This window comes from Podarcis melisellensis (assembly GCF_964234715.1).
Source record: "Podarcis melisellensis genome assembly, chromosome: 17".
Taxonomy (NCBI): domain Eukaryota; kingdom Metazoa; phylum Chordata; class Lepidosauria; order Squamata; family Lacertidae; genus Podarcis; species Podarcis melisellensis.
The window spans coordinates 3664785-3681959 of record NC_138534.1 but is presented as its reverse complement, the minus strand read 5'-3'; the positions used below and the strand labels follow the sequence as shown (position 1 = coordinate 3681959).

Sequence of the window (17175 nt, the reverse complement as noted above, 5' to 3'; positions counted from 1 at the left end):
CAGGAGCTGGAACTGATGGCAGGCAATAGGAGAACTGGCCCAGTCGCCGAGGCAATGGGGGCGCACTTCTGCTCCTGACACCCATTCCGACATCCTTCGGCATATGCCAAAGTCACCATGGGTGCCATAGCAGCATTCGCAAGCTCTCCTACAGCAGAGGTTTTCAAGTTGTGCTCCAGGGAGCTCCGAGGGAAGTTTATCCGGGGCTTTGCAAGGAGAAGATCAGCAGTGGTGACAGCAGCTACAGGTGAAGTGGTGGGCGGTGCTTTAAGACTCAGCTCATGTGAGGCAAGTATGCCCCCCGCTCCTTAAACCAAAGTGGGCTCTATAGCAGCCACACTCGTTCCTTGCAGATGCACCACAGTGGAAAGGGTTTCGTGAAACCAGAGAATTTGGAGGCTACTGTCAGGGGCGGAGGAAGGGGTGTGTGGTGGGGGCGGTGTGCCCCAGGTGTCATCTCTGAGGGGGGGGGTGACATTTGGCGTGCCGCCTGCCTATGACTCCCAAGCCTACCCTGAGCTATCGGGGGAAGGGGTGGAGCTGGGCCACCTTGCCAGCGGCCTTTCTTCCTTCCTCCTTCATTTTGACAGCTTGGGGGAGGCTTGGGAGTCACGGGTGGGTGGCGTGCCATTGCCCCCCACTCCCGGGCTGCTTCCTGGGGGAGGGAAGCCTCCCCTGAGCTGTCAAAAGGAATGGGGAAGGGAGGAAGGCTACTGGCAAAGCAGCGTGGCTCCCCCCCCCAGGAAACAGTCGGCCATGGGTGGCTCACTCCGCCCCATGGGCGTCTCGCCCCCGGGACGCTGGCCCCGCCCCATGGGACAGGGGCAGCTAGTTCCACCTCTGGCTACTGTCAGTGCACAGCAACCAAATCAGCACATGATCCTTTTGGCTTTCCTAAACTGCATCCCTTTCTTTCTTGTACCGCTCACCTGACAGCAGCATGGGATCCTTTTCCACTGATTTGCGCACGTGATCTGACTCCCCCGTCAAGGAGCTCTCATCAATCTTGAGATCGTTCCCCTGGATAAGCACCCCATCTGCAGGAAGCAAGTCACCTGGAGAAAGAAGCAGGTCAGAGTCATGGTCTTAAAGAACAACTCTGCTTAGGCTGCAATCCTATAAACACTTACCTAAGAGGAGTAATTCCCACAGGACTCAGTGCATCTCAGGAGACATGCACAGGATAGTGCTGTTCATCTCCAAATACCACCTTCTGTTCCTTATCCCATCTCAGTTTCCTAGCGCTAGCAGGGGTGCCCATTTAATTACCCAATCCATATACTATGTTTGGAAAATGTGGTCTGCTAGAAGGATGTTCTCAATGTTTGTTCTACCACTGCAAAGCTTTCTGAACCTGGAATTATGAGGATACCTTCTCCCCCATGCGCCACATCTGCAAGGGAACCTCACATAGAGGTAGGCTCTTGGTAACTGCTCCACAGCTGTGAACCAGCCCCATCTGATGCCACAGGCACCCTTCATGCAGCAAGGATCTCAAGGATTCCTCAGCAGATGTTAGATCTCAGGACTGTCACAGATCAAATCCCAAAAGTTTATCTTGATATCATTACCCAGGCTCTCCCTGTAACAGTCACGCCTTCAGCAGGCCCCCAGTAATAAATCCAGCCCAGCCCGCCAGCCCCTTCCTTGTCCCTTACCATATTTGATTTGAGCAATGTCCCCGGCAACCAGTTCAGCCACAGGGATCTGGACCTGTTGCCCATTGCGGATGACGGCAAACTTCTGCTCCTGCTCTATGCGGCTCTGCAGACCTCGGAACTGCTTCTCCTTACTCCAGTCATTGAAGGCTGTGACCAACACTACACAGATCACCGAGAGCAGGATGGCAGCACCCTCAATCCAACCAGCTTCTGACTCACCCTCATCCTCTGCACTGGCTGCCACGTTCCCGCAGACTAGAAAAAAGGGGGAGAAAAAGAAGGTGTTGGAGAGGGAGGAGGCTCCTATCCTTATGAACACATCATTCTTCAGTCAGGGATGACGAACCAAGGTACCTCCAGAAGACACTGGATGACAACTCCCATCATTCTTAGCCACGGAGTGGGGATGGTGGGAGTTGGAGTACAACAGTCTCTAGAAGGCCACCATTTCCCCATACCTGCCTTAAGTCTTTGAGGTTTTTTCTTACAATCAAGTGGTGCAGAATTTTTATTAAAGGCAGAGGTCTGGGGCCCTGCTCAGCAGATCACTTTGCCATCTAAAGCAGGGGTGGGGGCTAGACATGAAGTCCAGAGTCTGAAATTACCTAAATCACATAGCCCTAGTCCTTATTCCAGATTGTCAGTTCCCATTCTGTGAATGAGGCAACTTAATTTTCTGGTGTGCATATGTCCTGAACATCTCACAACCTTCAAGTATGTTCCATAAATATAAATTTATCTTGGTGAATTTGCTTGTTGTTAACTACCAACCACAACTACATGGATCTGGATGATTGCCAAAGGCTACCCTAAATGGGTACGCTTGGAGTGTAAAGCCCATTTCAGACATGGACTTGTGCAGGAGGACTATGAGAATAGCAGTCCTCTACCTCAGAGGGTTGTTATGCAGCTGAAGGAAGTAGAGAATCACATAATACTCTTTGTACATTAAAAGTACTTCATAGGAACAGAAAAATGAATGAATCAGCAGGGTAGATAAATGGAGCAGTCAGTGGAAAGTGATGGAGAACTCGATAAATTTCAGAAGACTGGAAAGCAGAAATAGTTGTTGATTCGATGGATGTTTCAAGAAGGCACATTGATCTTCTGTTGAAAGACAGATCTTAGTTTTGACCTCAGCATCGTGAAGCCAAAGGCAGTCTGTGTGGGCCTGGGATCAGGCCTGGGATCCCCAACACATGAAGCTCACCTTGCTTCTACAAGATAGAAGGGCATTCAAGTCTGTTAGCACCTAGGCTGTGGGACACCTTGCCTTGTAATATTAAGCAAGCACTTCAGCACTTTGCTTCAAATACCTGCTTAAGACCTTATATTGTTGTTTAATGAATGCTAGCTGTCCCAGGCTCTTATCTTCAGGTGGGACATAAGGTGACCAGCTAGCTAGCTAATGGGGGAACCTATGGCCCTTCAGGTGTCGTTGGACTTCCAGCTCCCATCAGCCCAGGCCCTCACAGCCAATGGTCAAGGATGATGCAGTTCAACATCTTCTGGAGGGCCACAGGCTACCAGCCCTGCTGCAGGGTCTTATGGGAAAGGCAATATCCTAGATAGGTTGGCTCAGAGCCCGCCTTCTTCCTTTAATTCCAAGACTAGCAGGCCATGACCTCCTTGAGAAGGGAGTTCTGCTCTCCAGCAGATCTAATGACTCTATAAGGAGCACATCTCACCTTCGCTTTCTTCGCCTGGTGGAGCATAAAAAGACAACCCCAGGGAGATTATGGCAGCAATTTCAAGAATGATCAGTGTCACATCTTGGAGGGCCTCCCATACTAACTGCAGGAAGGTCTTAGGCTTCTTTGGGGGGATGAAGTTCTGTCCGTAGATCTGCCTTCTCTTTTCCAGGTCAGCTGCGTTGTCCGAGAGGCCTGCGGGGGTGGAGGGGGGAAGAAGAGAGAGCAGATGACATCAAGCTGTACAAGTTGCAATTCCAAAACTAGGTGATTTATGGAGGGCTGTTGCCTGCTCTTCCATACAAATGCTCCAAGTGGTGTGTAAAGTTCAAACGTACTAGGAAAAAATACATTAAAAAAGCAAAGAGTGGATTTACTGAATTGGTGAGGGGTTGGGTAGATGGCTTTTGAGGGCCCCTTCTATCTCTAGTGTCTCTTTGTGTAATTTCCAGTTCCCAACATTCTTTCTCCCTGTGGCCTAGGCTTAAATACATGTCCTTGATATGCTACTCTTCCATATGCAAGCTATTTTCTTTTAGCGTGGAGGAGCATCCAGTTATGTGAACCCATCCCCTTGTACTTTGAAATGGTATAGCCCAGACACAGGCTAACTATCCCAGTGAGAAATTCCTGACTCCAGGTGCCTAGACCTGGGATGGGGAACCTGATCTTTCCTGATCATTAGCCATGCTGACTGGGACTTGAGTCCAGCAGGTTCGCCACGCATGACCTAGACTATGAAATGTCATGGATGGAATCAGGAGTTCCCTGTTGCTGTTGTTTTGGTTTAAGAGAGACAGGGAGCACCTCCAGTCTATTGCCATTTTGGAGTGGGATTCAATCATATACAGTGGTACCTCGGGTTACAGACGCTTTGGGTTACAAATTCCATTAATCAGGAAGTGGTTGCTCCAGGTTAAGAACTTTGCCCCAGGATAAGAATGGAAATCGTGCGCCAACAGTGCAGCAGTAGGGAGGCCCCATTAGTGAAAGCGTGCCTCAGATTAAGAACCCTTTCAGGTTAAGAACGAACCTCTGGCACGAATTAAGTTCTTAACCCGAGGTACCACTGTACTGTACTGGCAAATTCAGGATATATGGTTATAGTTGATTGGGAGGTCTTCTGCAATAAATCCACTTCCCCCCAAAGTGAGGGAAAGTGAAATGCAGCAGAAAGCTTGGGGTACCCTTGCTTTGATGCAACATAATCTAACCTCACAAGCAAATCAGAACAAATGCTCATTATATATCCAACCTCCTCTAATCTCCCTGGAAACAACTCAGGATGAATGCTCAATAAACAGGCTGTCTGGTAGCAGCCAAAGAGAGGCCCAATAAAGTCATTGCCTGGCTTCCTGACTGGTGTGTCCTCTAAGCCAGGGATGGGGAATCTCTGGCCCTCTAGATGCTGTTAGACTCATCAGCCTCAGGCAGCAAAGGCAATGGTCAGGAATGATGGGAATTGTAGTCCAACAAATATCTTGAAGGCCACAGGTTCCCCAAACCCTGCCCTTAGCTTTCTACAACAACAGGATGCATTTCTTTGGGGGGGGGAAAGGGTGATGGAATGGAAGTTGTGCACTGGCATTTGGGTATTTCACCCAGAATAATAGAATCGTAGAATTGTAGAACCTGCTTCATCACAGCTTGGACTGGTCACATGAGGATCCACAAAGAGGAATTTGCTCATTCGGTTAAAGGTGCTCAAGGACTGTCTCTCCCCATATGAGCTGACCCAGACCCTGCAATACATGGGGCTGCCGATGAAGACCATTCACAAACTTCAGATGGTGTAGAATTCAGCGGCCAGGTTGCTCACCAGGGCATGACAGTTTGAGCATATAACACCAATCCTGACCCGACTGCACTGGCTGCCAATTAGTTTCCGGGCCCAATTCAAAGTGCTGGTTTTGACATATAAAGCCTTATGGCTCAGAACAGCAACACCTTAAGGACTGCTTCTCCTCAGATGAACCTTTCTGAACCCTGTAATCATCATCTGAGGCCCTTATTTGTGTGCCTCCTCCACGAGGGGCCTTGAGGGTGGAAACATAATAATGGGCCTTTTCTGCAGTGGCTCCTTGTTTGTGGAACATGCTCCCCAAGGAGGCCTGCTTGGTGCCTTTGTTACATATTTTTAGGCATCAGGGACAAGCATTCCTCTTCTCCCAGGCCTTTGGCTAATTAAACAATGGGGGGTGTTATTGTATTGTTTATTACTGTGGTGTGTATTTTTGTGTGTTTATATTGTAAACTGCCCTGAGATCCTCAGATGAAGGGCGGAATATAAATTAAATAAATAATTACAGAATTAAAAAATACCCCCAATACTCTCCAACCTTATCTGTTTAGTACTCCCTCTTCTTACACTGGTGGGGAACTATTAGGAGGATCAGCTGCATATCTGAGTGGGGGCAGATGCATCTGGACTGGGGTGCACATGGATGGCAACCAGTGTTAGAAACTCAGGTATAGAAGGTAAAGGTAAAGGTACCCCTGCCCGTACGGGCCAGTCTTGCCAGACTCTGGGGTTGTGCGCCCATCTCACTCAAGAGGCCAGGGGCCAGCGCTGTCCGGAGACACTCCGGGTCACATGGCCAGCGTGACATCGCTGCTCTGGCGAGCCAGAGCTGCACACGGAAACGCCGTTTACCTTCCCGCTGGTAAGCGGTCCCTATTTATCTACTTGCACCCGGAGGTGCTTTCGAACTGCTAAGTTGGCAGGCGCTGGGACCGAGCAGCGGGAGCGCACCCCGCAGCAGGGATTCGAACCGCCGACCTTTCGTTCGGCAAGTCCTAGGCACTGAGGCTTTAACCCACAGCGCCACCTGTGTCCCATCAGGTATAGAAAGCAGGCGCTAAATGCAACAAAGGTTGCAGTCACCAAAACAGGATGTCTAGTTGCCATTTTGGGGCAAGACGGCTCTAAAGTCTCATTTTCCAAATGATGGATTGACTGTGATTGATTCTCAGTTAAACATCTGGCTAGCTGAGATGACAACCTTGAGCTAGGCTAAGAACGTTGAGAAGAAGTTCTTCTCAAAACAGAAAAGTCCCTTGATCCAGGGACAGTCCACATACTGTATATATTGGCCTATTCCTCCTTCTTTTTCTTAATGGTGACTGCTCCTGCTCAGGCTGCACAGAAAAAGCCTTTTGGTTCCTGAAATTCATTCTGATTGTGTAGATAAAATATAACTAATAGAATTCTATAGGATGTGGTGTTAGTGTGTTAGTTAGTTACGTTTCCGAGCACAATTCAAAGTGCTGGTGTTGACCTTTAAAGCCCTAAACGGCCTCGGCCCAGTATACCTGAAGGAGCGTCTCCACCCCCATCGTTCTGCCCGGACGCTGAGGTCCAGCGCCGAGGGCCTTCTGGCGGTTCCCTCATTACGAGAAGCAAAGCTACAGGGAACCAGGCAGAGGGCCTTCTCGGTAGTGGCACCCGCCTTGTGGAACGCCCTCCAATCAGATGTCAAAGTGATAAATAACTACCTTACTTTCAGAAGACATCTTAAGGCAGCCCTGTTCAGGGAAGTTTTTAATCTGTGATATTTTAGTGTATTTCTGGTTTTTGTGGAAGCCGCCCAGAGTGGCTGGGGAAACCCAGCCAGATGGGCGGGGTACAAATAATAAATTATTATTATTATTATTATTATTATGAAAACAATCGAGATCCAATGGTCCCTATACATGCAGCTCCAGATGGTGGAGATCTCAGGTGCCAGCCTGGCATCCAGGCTTCTTCACTTGGCTGGAAGTGGTTGACAGCCAGGTGCAAAAAGCGCCTGGCTCCTGGTTGATTTCAAAAACTGATATTGGCCACTAAACACCAGTGTGGAGCAACCCTTGCTCTATACTCTCCTATACACAAAGGACAGAATGCTCTGAATGTGTTTGAACTCACAGCTGATCTCTCACCTGATCTGCTGTGATATCAAACATTCAGTGAAAACATTCTAAAGTACTACCACATTTTTCCATATATAAGATGCCCCCTATTTTTTTGAACCCTAAATTAAGAAATCAATATTTTAAACATCAAGCAGAACAACTTTGATATTTTATTAAATATTCAAAGCACCAGCACCGGTGTAACAACTCCTGCTGGTTCCTGGGGTGGTGGGGGTGCTCGCTCATGGGCACAGCCTGCCCCCCAACACCTGAGATTGCCCAAAGTTGCTGTGCTTTTCGGGGGGAGATCAGCCAAGCCAAGCACCTGGGAAGGTCAGTGGCAGCTTCTGGCAGCTTCTTCATGGCAGCTGCAGGAAGGTACCATAAGTAGTGTTTTGTTTTTTTAACCCCTGTGCATTCACCATCCGTGTATAAGACGACCCCCAAATTTTGTCTAAACCTTTTTAGCAAAAAGCATTGTCTTCTACAAGGAAAAATACAGTATTTTCTTTTGTTTCAAGTAAATGGTTATGGGCTGTATACACACCATACATTGAGAGCCACACTTCAAAGAATTCTGGAAACTGTAGTTTACCCCCCAGCGAGCTACAATTCGCAGCACCGTTAACAAATTACAGCTCCCAGGATTCTTGGGGGTGGGGAAATGTGCTTTAAATTCCTGGTGTGCATGCAGCCATGATGGCCAGTTTAACTTCATAGAGCAAGCAAGGAAGAGACTTTAGCAATGTGCAGTCAAGACAGTGATCCTTTCTCATGCTAATAAGAATTTATCACACAAGAGTGTTACTATTTTCAACTGCAAAATGCTGGAAAGCCTGGGCATCCCAAGTATTCTCAAGAAACAGACAACAATGCTGACAGCACTGTTGTCACGCAGCAAAATTTGTCCTAAACTGCTGTACACCTGTGTTATAGACATTTCAAAGAGTTAACACCTGTGGCGATGGAGGAGGCCTTCGCCCCAGGCCCGGATCCCACTCCTGTGAGATGAAAGAGCCCCAGGGTAGCACTGCAGTCATTCTCTCTTCCTTTGCTTAGCCTTGGACTCAGGGTGGGAGGGCTTTGTGAAATATTAAAAATGTCAGAGACCCAGGCAGCCAGCAGGAACCACAACTCAGGGTCTGTTGTCAGATCTCCTCCACAGCTGGCCATGAAAGAGACCGGCCAGCAGATCACAGAAACCCTGAGTCCCTCTGACTAGGTGTGACTACCTTCCCAAAGCCAGGGATTCAGATTCCACTGACACTGCCTCCCAATCTGCTCCTTCTCCCTCTGACCCAGGGGTGAAACAAGGCTTTATTTCACCCAGGTCAAAAACCCAGTTTGGCATCACCAGCACACAAACACACACACACACAGGCTGCAAGCCTCATTGGTGCCCCTCTGGAGGCTTCACCCAGGGCTACAGCTCTGCTCTGACCACTCATTGTCGTCCCACCACCAGTGGCGTAGCGTGGGGGGTGCAGGGGGGCCCGGCCGCACCGGGCGCAACATCTGGGGGGGCGCGCTCGCTCGCACTCGCAGCTCCCAGCCCCTACTAAAATCCACGGGTTAGGGGCGCAAATTACTTGCCTTGCCCTGGGTGCTGACAACCCATGCTACGCCACTGCCCACCACCAATCCTCTGACTCGGAGCCCGCTTCGCTGGGGTTTCCGGTCTGGTGCCTCCCACTGCTCCTCTGGGGAAAAGGTTAAACCTGCACCTCCCCCCCCCCACCTCAAACAAATCAGAATGAATGCTGAATAAACAGCCAACACCAGGAGCTTCCAGACAAGCTAGTTACTGAGCAATTCATCCTGATTTGCTGGCAGGGAGATTAGACAACACTGGCTATTTAATATGCATGTTTGTTCGTTTGTTTGCAGGGATATTAGATGCTGTTGCGTTCCAGTGCATTTTTCAACCTTTGGAGAATGTGGGCTTGTGAGAGGCTTCACAGCCGTGCCAGAATTTGCTGCTTTGTGATTGAATCCCATCAAAATATAGTGACAGTCAGGAAGCAGCCGTCATGTAACCTCTCCACAAACTTTGTGCAAACATATTGAGATGAACACTTAATAAACAGGTTGTCCAGAAATGACCCTCTGCCCACAGGTGGAAAACAAGGACCAGTCTTTTCCCCTTATATTAGAAAACAAAATGTCATAAACCTTGATGGTGCTACATAATAAATCTGCAATTCTAAATGCATTTGCTAAGGCGTAGGCTCTACTGAACACAGTGGGTCTTGTTTGGGTAAGCATGCAGGGGAACTGTGCCCAAAGTATTTTGGGGGTGATTGTAATAAAGAGAGTCTATAAAGATCAAGGAGAGAGTTGCTGTTTGATGGACAAGATGTCACAGATGCCTGAGAAGTTTGAGGCCAAGAAGGGATCTACTGACATTTTCCTGTCTCTGATGCTATTGCTTCTCTCCCTCTGAACATTCAACTTGGATTTTGTAGTGCTACAGGCAGACATGAGCCGCCATCACTCCCTCCAATCAAATTGTTTGCTCCCTCTCACACATTGAGAAACTCCAAGTACGGGATTGGGACTTCCCCCTAGTGAAAAAGGATGACTTTTTTCAGTTACACTTGATGCTTAGAGCAATCCTACCTTCAGCCCATATTATATTCCACTTGTGGCCGTGAACAGGGCTGGCCCTACTATTAGGCAGAGTGAGGAAACTATCTCACACAGCTGATTTTGAAAGCCACAGCAAGACAGCACCATGTGACTTTTAAATTTATTATTATTATTATTATTATTATTTTGCTCCCAGGGAGAAGCGCTTGTAAGATGTTGTGCCTCAGCTGCCAACAGCAATTGACCAGCCTAGGTATAAGGCACTTTGACTTGGGTTGCGTTTGCAGCAAAATGTCCGGAGCTGGTCCTGGCAGTGAGGCCTCTAACACAGAGTGGCTGAGCTGGGATGACACTTAACCACTTGGCTTTTGGGTCTCTTTTGACTTTGCTGTTCTGTTTAATCTGGAGGATTTTGTGTGTGCGCACACACAGTACTTTGATTTTCAACATGCAAAGTTTCCAAAGCACTGTACACACATTATTATCAGGAATTCTTAAACTAGCACCCTGTGATGTAGGACGGTATAGCACCTCTTATAAATGAGACTGAAGCCTCGTTTATAAAAACACCAATCAGAGGTGACATGCAATGATCACAAACAGTTCCCTGAACTGGACTCCTGCTTGCTCCCTGAAATCCAGCTTCAAGGGGTGGGCAAGTGACTTTGACTGGAGAAGCAGTTTGGGGAAGGAAGGAAAGAAGTGTGTGTGTGATTAGTGTGTGGGGTGTGTGTGTGTGTGTGTGTGTGTGTGTGTGTTTAACCCTTTCCCCTCAGACCATTTTCCTGACACCAATATCCCCCCTCCCTGAGCTGCACTCCTACCTCCTATTTTTTTCCCCTTGTGGAAACAGCAGCCTGGGTGTGTGTGGCTTTTGGTCAGAAAAACAGTGCAGTGGCCAGAGGCGGGGGTGGGGGCACTTCTAGAAGACCTGCTTGTTGAGTGTTCAGCCTGATTTGTCTGCAGGGAGATGAGATGGTGCTGACTATTTACTGACTGTTCATTCTGACTGGTTTGTGGGGAGGCAGGAAGACAGATGCATCAAGGCAAGTGTTGTCCCTCACTTCCCAGTGCATTTTCCCACCACTTTCCTCATGCAGGAAGCCTGATATTTTTTCCAGAAGTGGGTTTACTGAGCAAGTTTCCCCAATCAGCTGCAAATGCACATCCTGGGGGCTTATCCATACTCCCCTTTAGCCCTGCTCTTTCCAGGCACAGCTATAAAGCTCCATGTCTGAGCACCCTTTTTTTTTTTTTTGCCCCAGAGCTTTCCCTGTGAAAACCTGCTTTTTAAAGCTGACACACAACAAATGGCAATTTGGGTTTTCTGCTGGAGAACGCGGAGGAAATGTACGGTAAGTGTGGAGAAGTGCTGAATTTGCTAGTGTGTGATTGAATCCCACCCCAAAATAGTGACAGGCTGGAAGTGCCTAGAGACAGGACTCCTGTTATCAGTGATGGATGGAAGGAAGAGGAAATATCAGCAGGTGTGGCTTGCTGTGTGGGGTGGAGGGGGGGGAGTGACACCATCCAAATCTGGACCCATGAAGTAGAAGTGCAGGAGCCCTGGAGCCTTCTTTGCACCCCCTCATGCAGACAACCTGCCAGCAACCATTGCATTTGGAATGCTCCCTGGGTTCACCTGTTTCCTCCTCCCCACAGCCTTGCTCAGACAGCTCCCGCTCCCTCCCCTGCTCCTCCTCAGTTGCAGGCACCTGCTGCCCTCCTCATTTGCCTGATTCCTCCTTCCCTTCTCCTCTCTGTGTGATGGGGAAAGAAGCCTTTAGCTCCCTGCAGCAGAGAGACAGTACCGGCTGCTGCTGCCGCAACCTCAAGGACAATTCAAGGGGAAACCGGCAAAGAGAGAGATGCAGGCAGGCGGCTGGACCAGTCTGCCATGAATCTTCTGGCAGTTTCCGAAGGTCTCCTCGTCAGGCACCATTGCCCACAGAGGAAGGAGCCTTACAGGGGGCTAAGAGGGGACTGCCTGAGCAGAGCAAGCCCCCACTGCCTCCCCACACACAGACAAAGGGAAGAGGGATGCAAACATGGGCATGCCAAGATTTGAACCTATAGCCGATGCTGGCCGTTAACCATGGTCAGGGGCAGGTCTTTAAAAACAAACCACCCCCACTCCTTGGAGAAATGCCTTCGATAGACTGGATATCCTGCCCCTAAACCCAGAAGTGTGAGGGCTGTCTTTGGTCACTCACTAGCTGCTAAATGAAATATATTCTGCATGTGTTCTGAGGCACTCTTTCTTTTCACACCCTTCACTGTGCTGAGGGGCAGACCAACAGGCAGATTAAACACATGATTAAAGGCAAAGGTGAAGGGAACCCTGACAGTTAAGTCCAGCCGCAGATGAGTCTGGGGTTGCGGTGCTCATCTCGCTTTACAGGCTGAGGGAGCCAGTGTTTGTTCACAGACAGTTCTTCCGGGTCATGTGGCCAGCAATGGAACACCAAAACCACAGCAGCACACGGAAACGCCGTTTACCTTCCCTCTGGAGCACTACCTATTTATCTACTTGCACTTTTGGGCGTGCTTTCGAACTGCTAGGTTGGCAGGAGCTGGGACCAAGCAACAGAAGCTCACCCCGTCGCGGGGTGATCGACAAGCCCAAGAGGCTCAGTGGTTTAGTCCATAGCGCCACCCGCATCCCCAAGCACATGATTAGGGCATCAGTAAGGCAGAAGCAAAAAGCAAACCACCTAATTTTTAGGTTTTTTGTGGGGGGTAGATCTAAGTAGCCACCTGGAAAACCTAGAAAGAATCTATTTCCACTTCAGCATACCTGTAAATTTGGTGTCATTTTGAGAACTTTGCCCTGCAGCATCTTGCATTACCCTAGTGGGCTCAGCTTCCACATTAGAAAGGTAATGTGAGGAATGACCCATGATCTTTTATTCTCTTTTTTTAAGTACATCAGAGGTGAGGAATCTTTTCAGCCTGCAGGCTGCAGATTATTAAATGCATAGTCTGCATTTCTAGATTACTACCTAGGATTCCATTCAGAACACATACGGTGTAGCCTTCATTTCAAAACAGCTGCATTGGTCACCGCTCATCTTCAGGCCCAAAGTCCATTAGTGTTTAAAGTCCTAAATGCCCCATGCCCCAAATATCTGAGAGACCACTTCCTTCCCTACAGGCCCTCTCAGGAGTTAAGATCAGCTGGGGGGGGGCTGTCTTGGTAGTTCTGCTACTGTTAGAATCTGGGCGGAGGAGGGGGTGGCAGCAGCCCAAAAGGGGGTATTATCTGCAGCAGCCCCTAAATTGTGGAACTCCCTCATCAAAGAGCTGCACCACCAAGATGCGGTTTGGGATGCATGCTGAGGATGCACTTCTTCACCCCGGCCTTTAACTCTCCATTCTTTATTTCTGATTGCAATTTGTTTTAAATGTTGTGTTTTAAATTGTAACCTCCTCTGGGAACTCAGGACGAAGGGTGGGTAATAAATTAAAATAATAATGGTAGCAGACATCCACACCCACCCATACACAATTATACACATGCATTCATACATAGCTGTTAATTCAGACATACACTGGCCCATCCATTCACTCATCTGCTATCTTACTTACATCTGCTCAGGGTGATTTAAGTCACGACCCCACCCTCTTAGCTTTAACAATGCAGCTGGGCCATGTCTCCTTTGACTATTCTCTTCTTCCACCTCTCAGTGACCCGGGTTTTATGAAAATCTTCAACCCAGACAGAAATAGCCAGTGAATGAGTCACAAATGCCAAAGGTCCTAATAGCGTTAGAGCTGCCTATGTTGAGTCCATCTAGTCTAGTGCTCTATCTAGCAACTGGATGCATCTTGGAGAGTGTTCAAATGGGTTGTAGTAGGGAGAAAGGGGGCTTTTAATGAAATTGCGAATTATTTACCCCCATTGTTAGCCAAATCATGCCCCTTAATCTTCTCAGACAGGAGCCAAGTCGCTGTCTGAAAAGGTAGGGCACTGGCCTCTGTTTTCCCTCCCCACCCCCCATAAATTGAACACTGCTCTGGAAAACTCACAAATGAAGAAGACAGTCAGGGGCAATTCTTTGTTGTTTCCGCCCAACATTTGGTAACTGGAGGTACAGTTCCAAGGTGGGGTAGGAGGGGAACGCAATGTGGGGGTCTTCAGGTATAAGAGTCTTTTCAACCCACGCTCCAATTCTGCAGATCAGAATTGGTAGCTAAATCTTCCCTTCTGCCTCTGGAACCACACACACTGACCAACCCACATGGTCGCCCGTGTAAGTCACAGTGGTAAGGAGAGGGGAAGTGTGAACATGGGTCTGAAAACTTGTTGCAAAACAACTGTATGAGATGGGATCAGGGAGGAATCAGTGTCCTCAGGGAGCCCTGGCTAGTTCTTTGAGTACCATGGTTTTATTGAAGAGTGAGTGAAGTTTCTTTTCCACTTTCTCACCATAAACTTACTGTCAAGTCTTAGGAACATAGAATTCCATTTTATATGGAGTCAGGCCATTGGTCCACCTAGTCAGTATTGTCTACACTGGCTGGCAGCAGCTCTCAAGAGTTTCTGGCAGGGGTTTCCCCTGGGGCCTTCTGCATGCACAACAGATACTCTGCCCCTTCTCTCTTCCCTTGCCACAAAGTCAGAACTGAACAGATGATGAAGCAGGAGGGGATCCATTTCTGACACCAGAGCTTTTAAATGTCAATACTGAATGGCACAGAGGATCAAAAAGGAAAGGCAGAGCTCCCTTTCTCCCTTTGATGAACCGTGGCCTAGGCAAAGACACTGGTTTATGCAACCGTCGAAGAAGGATAGCAAGCTTTGGGTCAAGCTGCCCACAGGAGAGGTGAGCTACTTTCTTTTCATGGACTGCCAAATCAAACCCAGTTGGCTATTAGCGCCTATCTGTATTAACCTTTGGTGGCCAACTAGCCCAGTTCCCTTGCTGTGTCAAGGGAAGCAGAAGCTGGAAGCTAAAGGTAGCACAGCTCCACTTCTATCCATTTATACTGGGAGTGAAACTGCACAAGCTCTGCTCAGCCTTTGCCTTCACTCCCTTAACACATCCTAAACACATTTACTAGGAAGAAAGTCCCGTCTGCTCAAAAGCTTAAGGGGGTATGGACCATTCTGCTGCCTGGGGACGGGTCCTAGCTTAGCATGCAGAAGGTCCCAGGTCCAGTCCCTGACATCTCCAGGTAGGACTGGTTGATACTGAAGCAAGGTGGACCAATGATCTGACTCAGTGTAAGACAACTTTCTATGCTGCTATGTTTTCATGGCTCAGCTGATTCATCCTCACCTCATCCTTGTGTCCATAGACCAAACCTCAGATTGCATTCAACTGGACTTATTTCCAAGCGTTTGCAGAGGACGACTAATGCTTGCTTTTTAGCAGTACCTTGGCCCTGACCCTATTATCTCTGAAGGAAACAACACTTCCAAAGTCTGAATTGGAAGTCTGCAAAACACAAATCAATTTTTAGCGTTTATGCCTCCAGCAATCCATCAGCCAATTTTGCTTCTGAGTCGCAAACGCAGCAGCAGAATTGACTAAACAGATGAACATCGGTTAGATTATAAATAACAATAACAATAATAGTAATAGTAATCATGCCAAAATGATTCACTATACTTAAACCTAGAAATTGCCATGAAGATATGCCTGTCAGTCTAAGACTAAAACAAACTGTAATAAACAGCTGGTCTTGTTCCACAACTGAGAAGTAGCTGCATCTCAGCATCATAAGAAGAGGGATCAGACCAAAGGAGCCAACTGCATGTCTATGGGAAGCTCAGGCACATGAGGCCAATAGCCTTTTCCTGCTGGTGGTATTCATGAGGCAGACTGCCCCTGCGGTAATATAAAGCCATCATGGCAAAGAACCATAGAGGGCCTTGTCTTCCAAGTATCTGTCTAATTTCATTTCAAAGCGGAACCGCTGGCCATCACCACATCTCAGAACATTTTGTTGTTTTAACTATGGTGCAGAAGTCCTCTTTGCCTGCTCTAAACTTGTCATGGTTCAGCTTCATTGGGTGACCTGGGGATCAAGAACTGTGAGAGATGGAGAAAAAACCTCTCTCAATCCACTTCCCCCATGTCATGCAAGCTTTTTGCACTCCAAGGTGCAAGTGAACCTCATTCCATGCATATAGCATAGTTTTGGGGATTCCAAATCCCATCAGCGCCAGCCAGCAGGGACCAATGCCAGGGGGACAGGAAGTTGCATTCCAAAAACATCCAATGTTCCCCACCTTTAGACTATGGCACTCTAGGAGCCAGGATCATTGGCTCCTATTAATTCTGGGATAAAAATAAGATTTGACGTTGATAATAAAAAGTATCATCATCAACAACAACAACAACACCATTGTTATTAATAAATTAATTAAAGTAATATCCTTCTCTTCCACCCAAAGGAGCCCAGAGTAGCAAACACAAAAGGATCAAAAATAAAATAAAAGCACATTTAACACATGTAAAATTAGGTTGAGATGGGACAGACTGGACCCTTCCATTCCTCTAATGAAAGTATGATAATGAGAAATCAGCAAGTGGAGTTTTAAAAAGACACTGGAGGCAAATATCATCACCTGCTTGTTTGTCGCAGAGCTGCCACTAAAGGGTCAGAAGCAGGAGCATGTTAAAAAGCCGGCAGTCTCAAAAATTGGCAAGTTTAAGAGCCAGTGCTCCTGGGTCCTGTTCTCACAGAGCAGGACGATATGGAGGCTCTGAGGTTGTGTCCCCAGCTCTACAGATTGGGGGCAATTCGGGTGGAGAGATACAGGTTTCTTAACAAGTAAGAGAACTGACATTTTGCGTTCTGGGGTTTAAGTTTAAACTGCATGAGTCACAAAGCAAAGAAAGCTAAATGTGGGTAGCCCAATAACTGTAGTTTATCCCTACAAACCCCCATCACCCTTCACAAACTACAGTTCCCAGGATTGGGAGAAATCATGCACTTTAAATGCACTTTAAAGGCATGGGGTGTGTGCAGCTTAAATAAAAGGGCTAAAAGCAATAAATAAAACAAAACTACAAAGCCCAAAATTCAAGGAAGTGGCCTGCTGAAACATTCCGAATCGGGCCAGAAGTTTTCAAGCTCTCACTGTAGCTGCGGCTTTGGACTGGTGTGTAAGGGTTGTGTGAACAAATGTCATAAATGTCAGCGGTAGTAAAAAAGAAGAAGCAGAGACATCACCTTGCCGACAATGGTCCATATAGTTAAAGCTATGGTTTTCCCAGTGTGGAAGTGAGAGCTGGACCATAAAGAAGGCTGATTACTGAAGAATTAATGCTTTTGAACCATGGTGCCGGAGGAGTCTCTTGAGAGTCCCATGGACTGCAAGAAGATCA

General features: G+C 47.8%; 1 protein-coding gene across 9 annotated transcripts in view; it reads right to left on the bottom strand.

Annotated features, from left to right (window-relative positions):
- ATP2B3 (ATPase plasma membrane Ca2+ transporting 3) overlaps nucleotides 1-17175 on the bottom strand; it is a 120481-nt gene that overhangs the window by 55894 nt on the left and 47412 nt on the right. For all 9 annotated transcript variants that reach the window (XR_014163923.1, XM_081893821.1, XM_081893818.1 and 6 more), the window contains 3 exons: nucleotides 3350-3547; nucleotides 1659-1916; nucleotides 930-1055 (listed from right to left, as the gene is read on the bottom strand). Coding sequence is in view for 8 of the 9 variants with exons in the window: in XM_081893821.1 (XP_081749947.1) it covers nucleotides 930-1055; nucleotides 1659-1916; nucleotides 3350-3547 (582 nt within the window). In the remaining variant the exon portion in view is untranslated. The remainder of the gene's footprint in view (nucleotides 1-929; nucleotides 1056-1658; nucleotides 1917-3349; nucleotides 3548-17175) is intronic.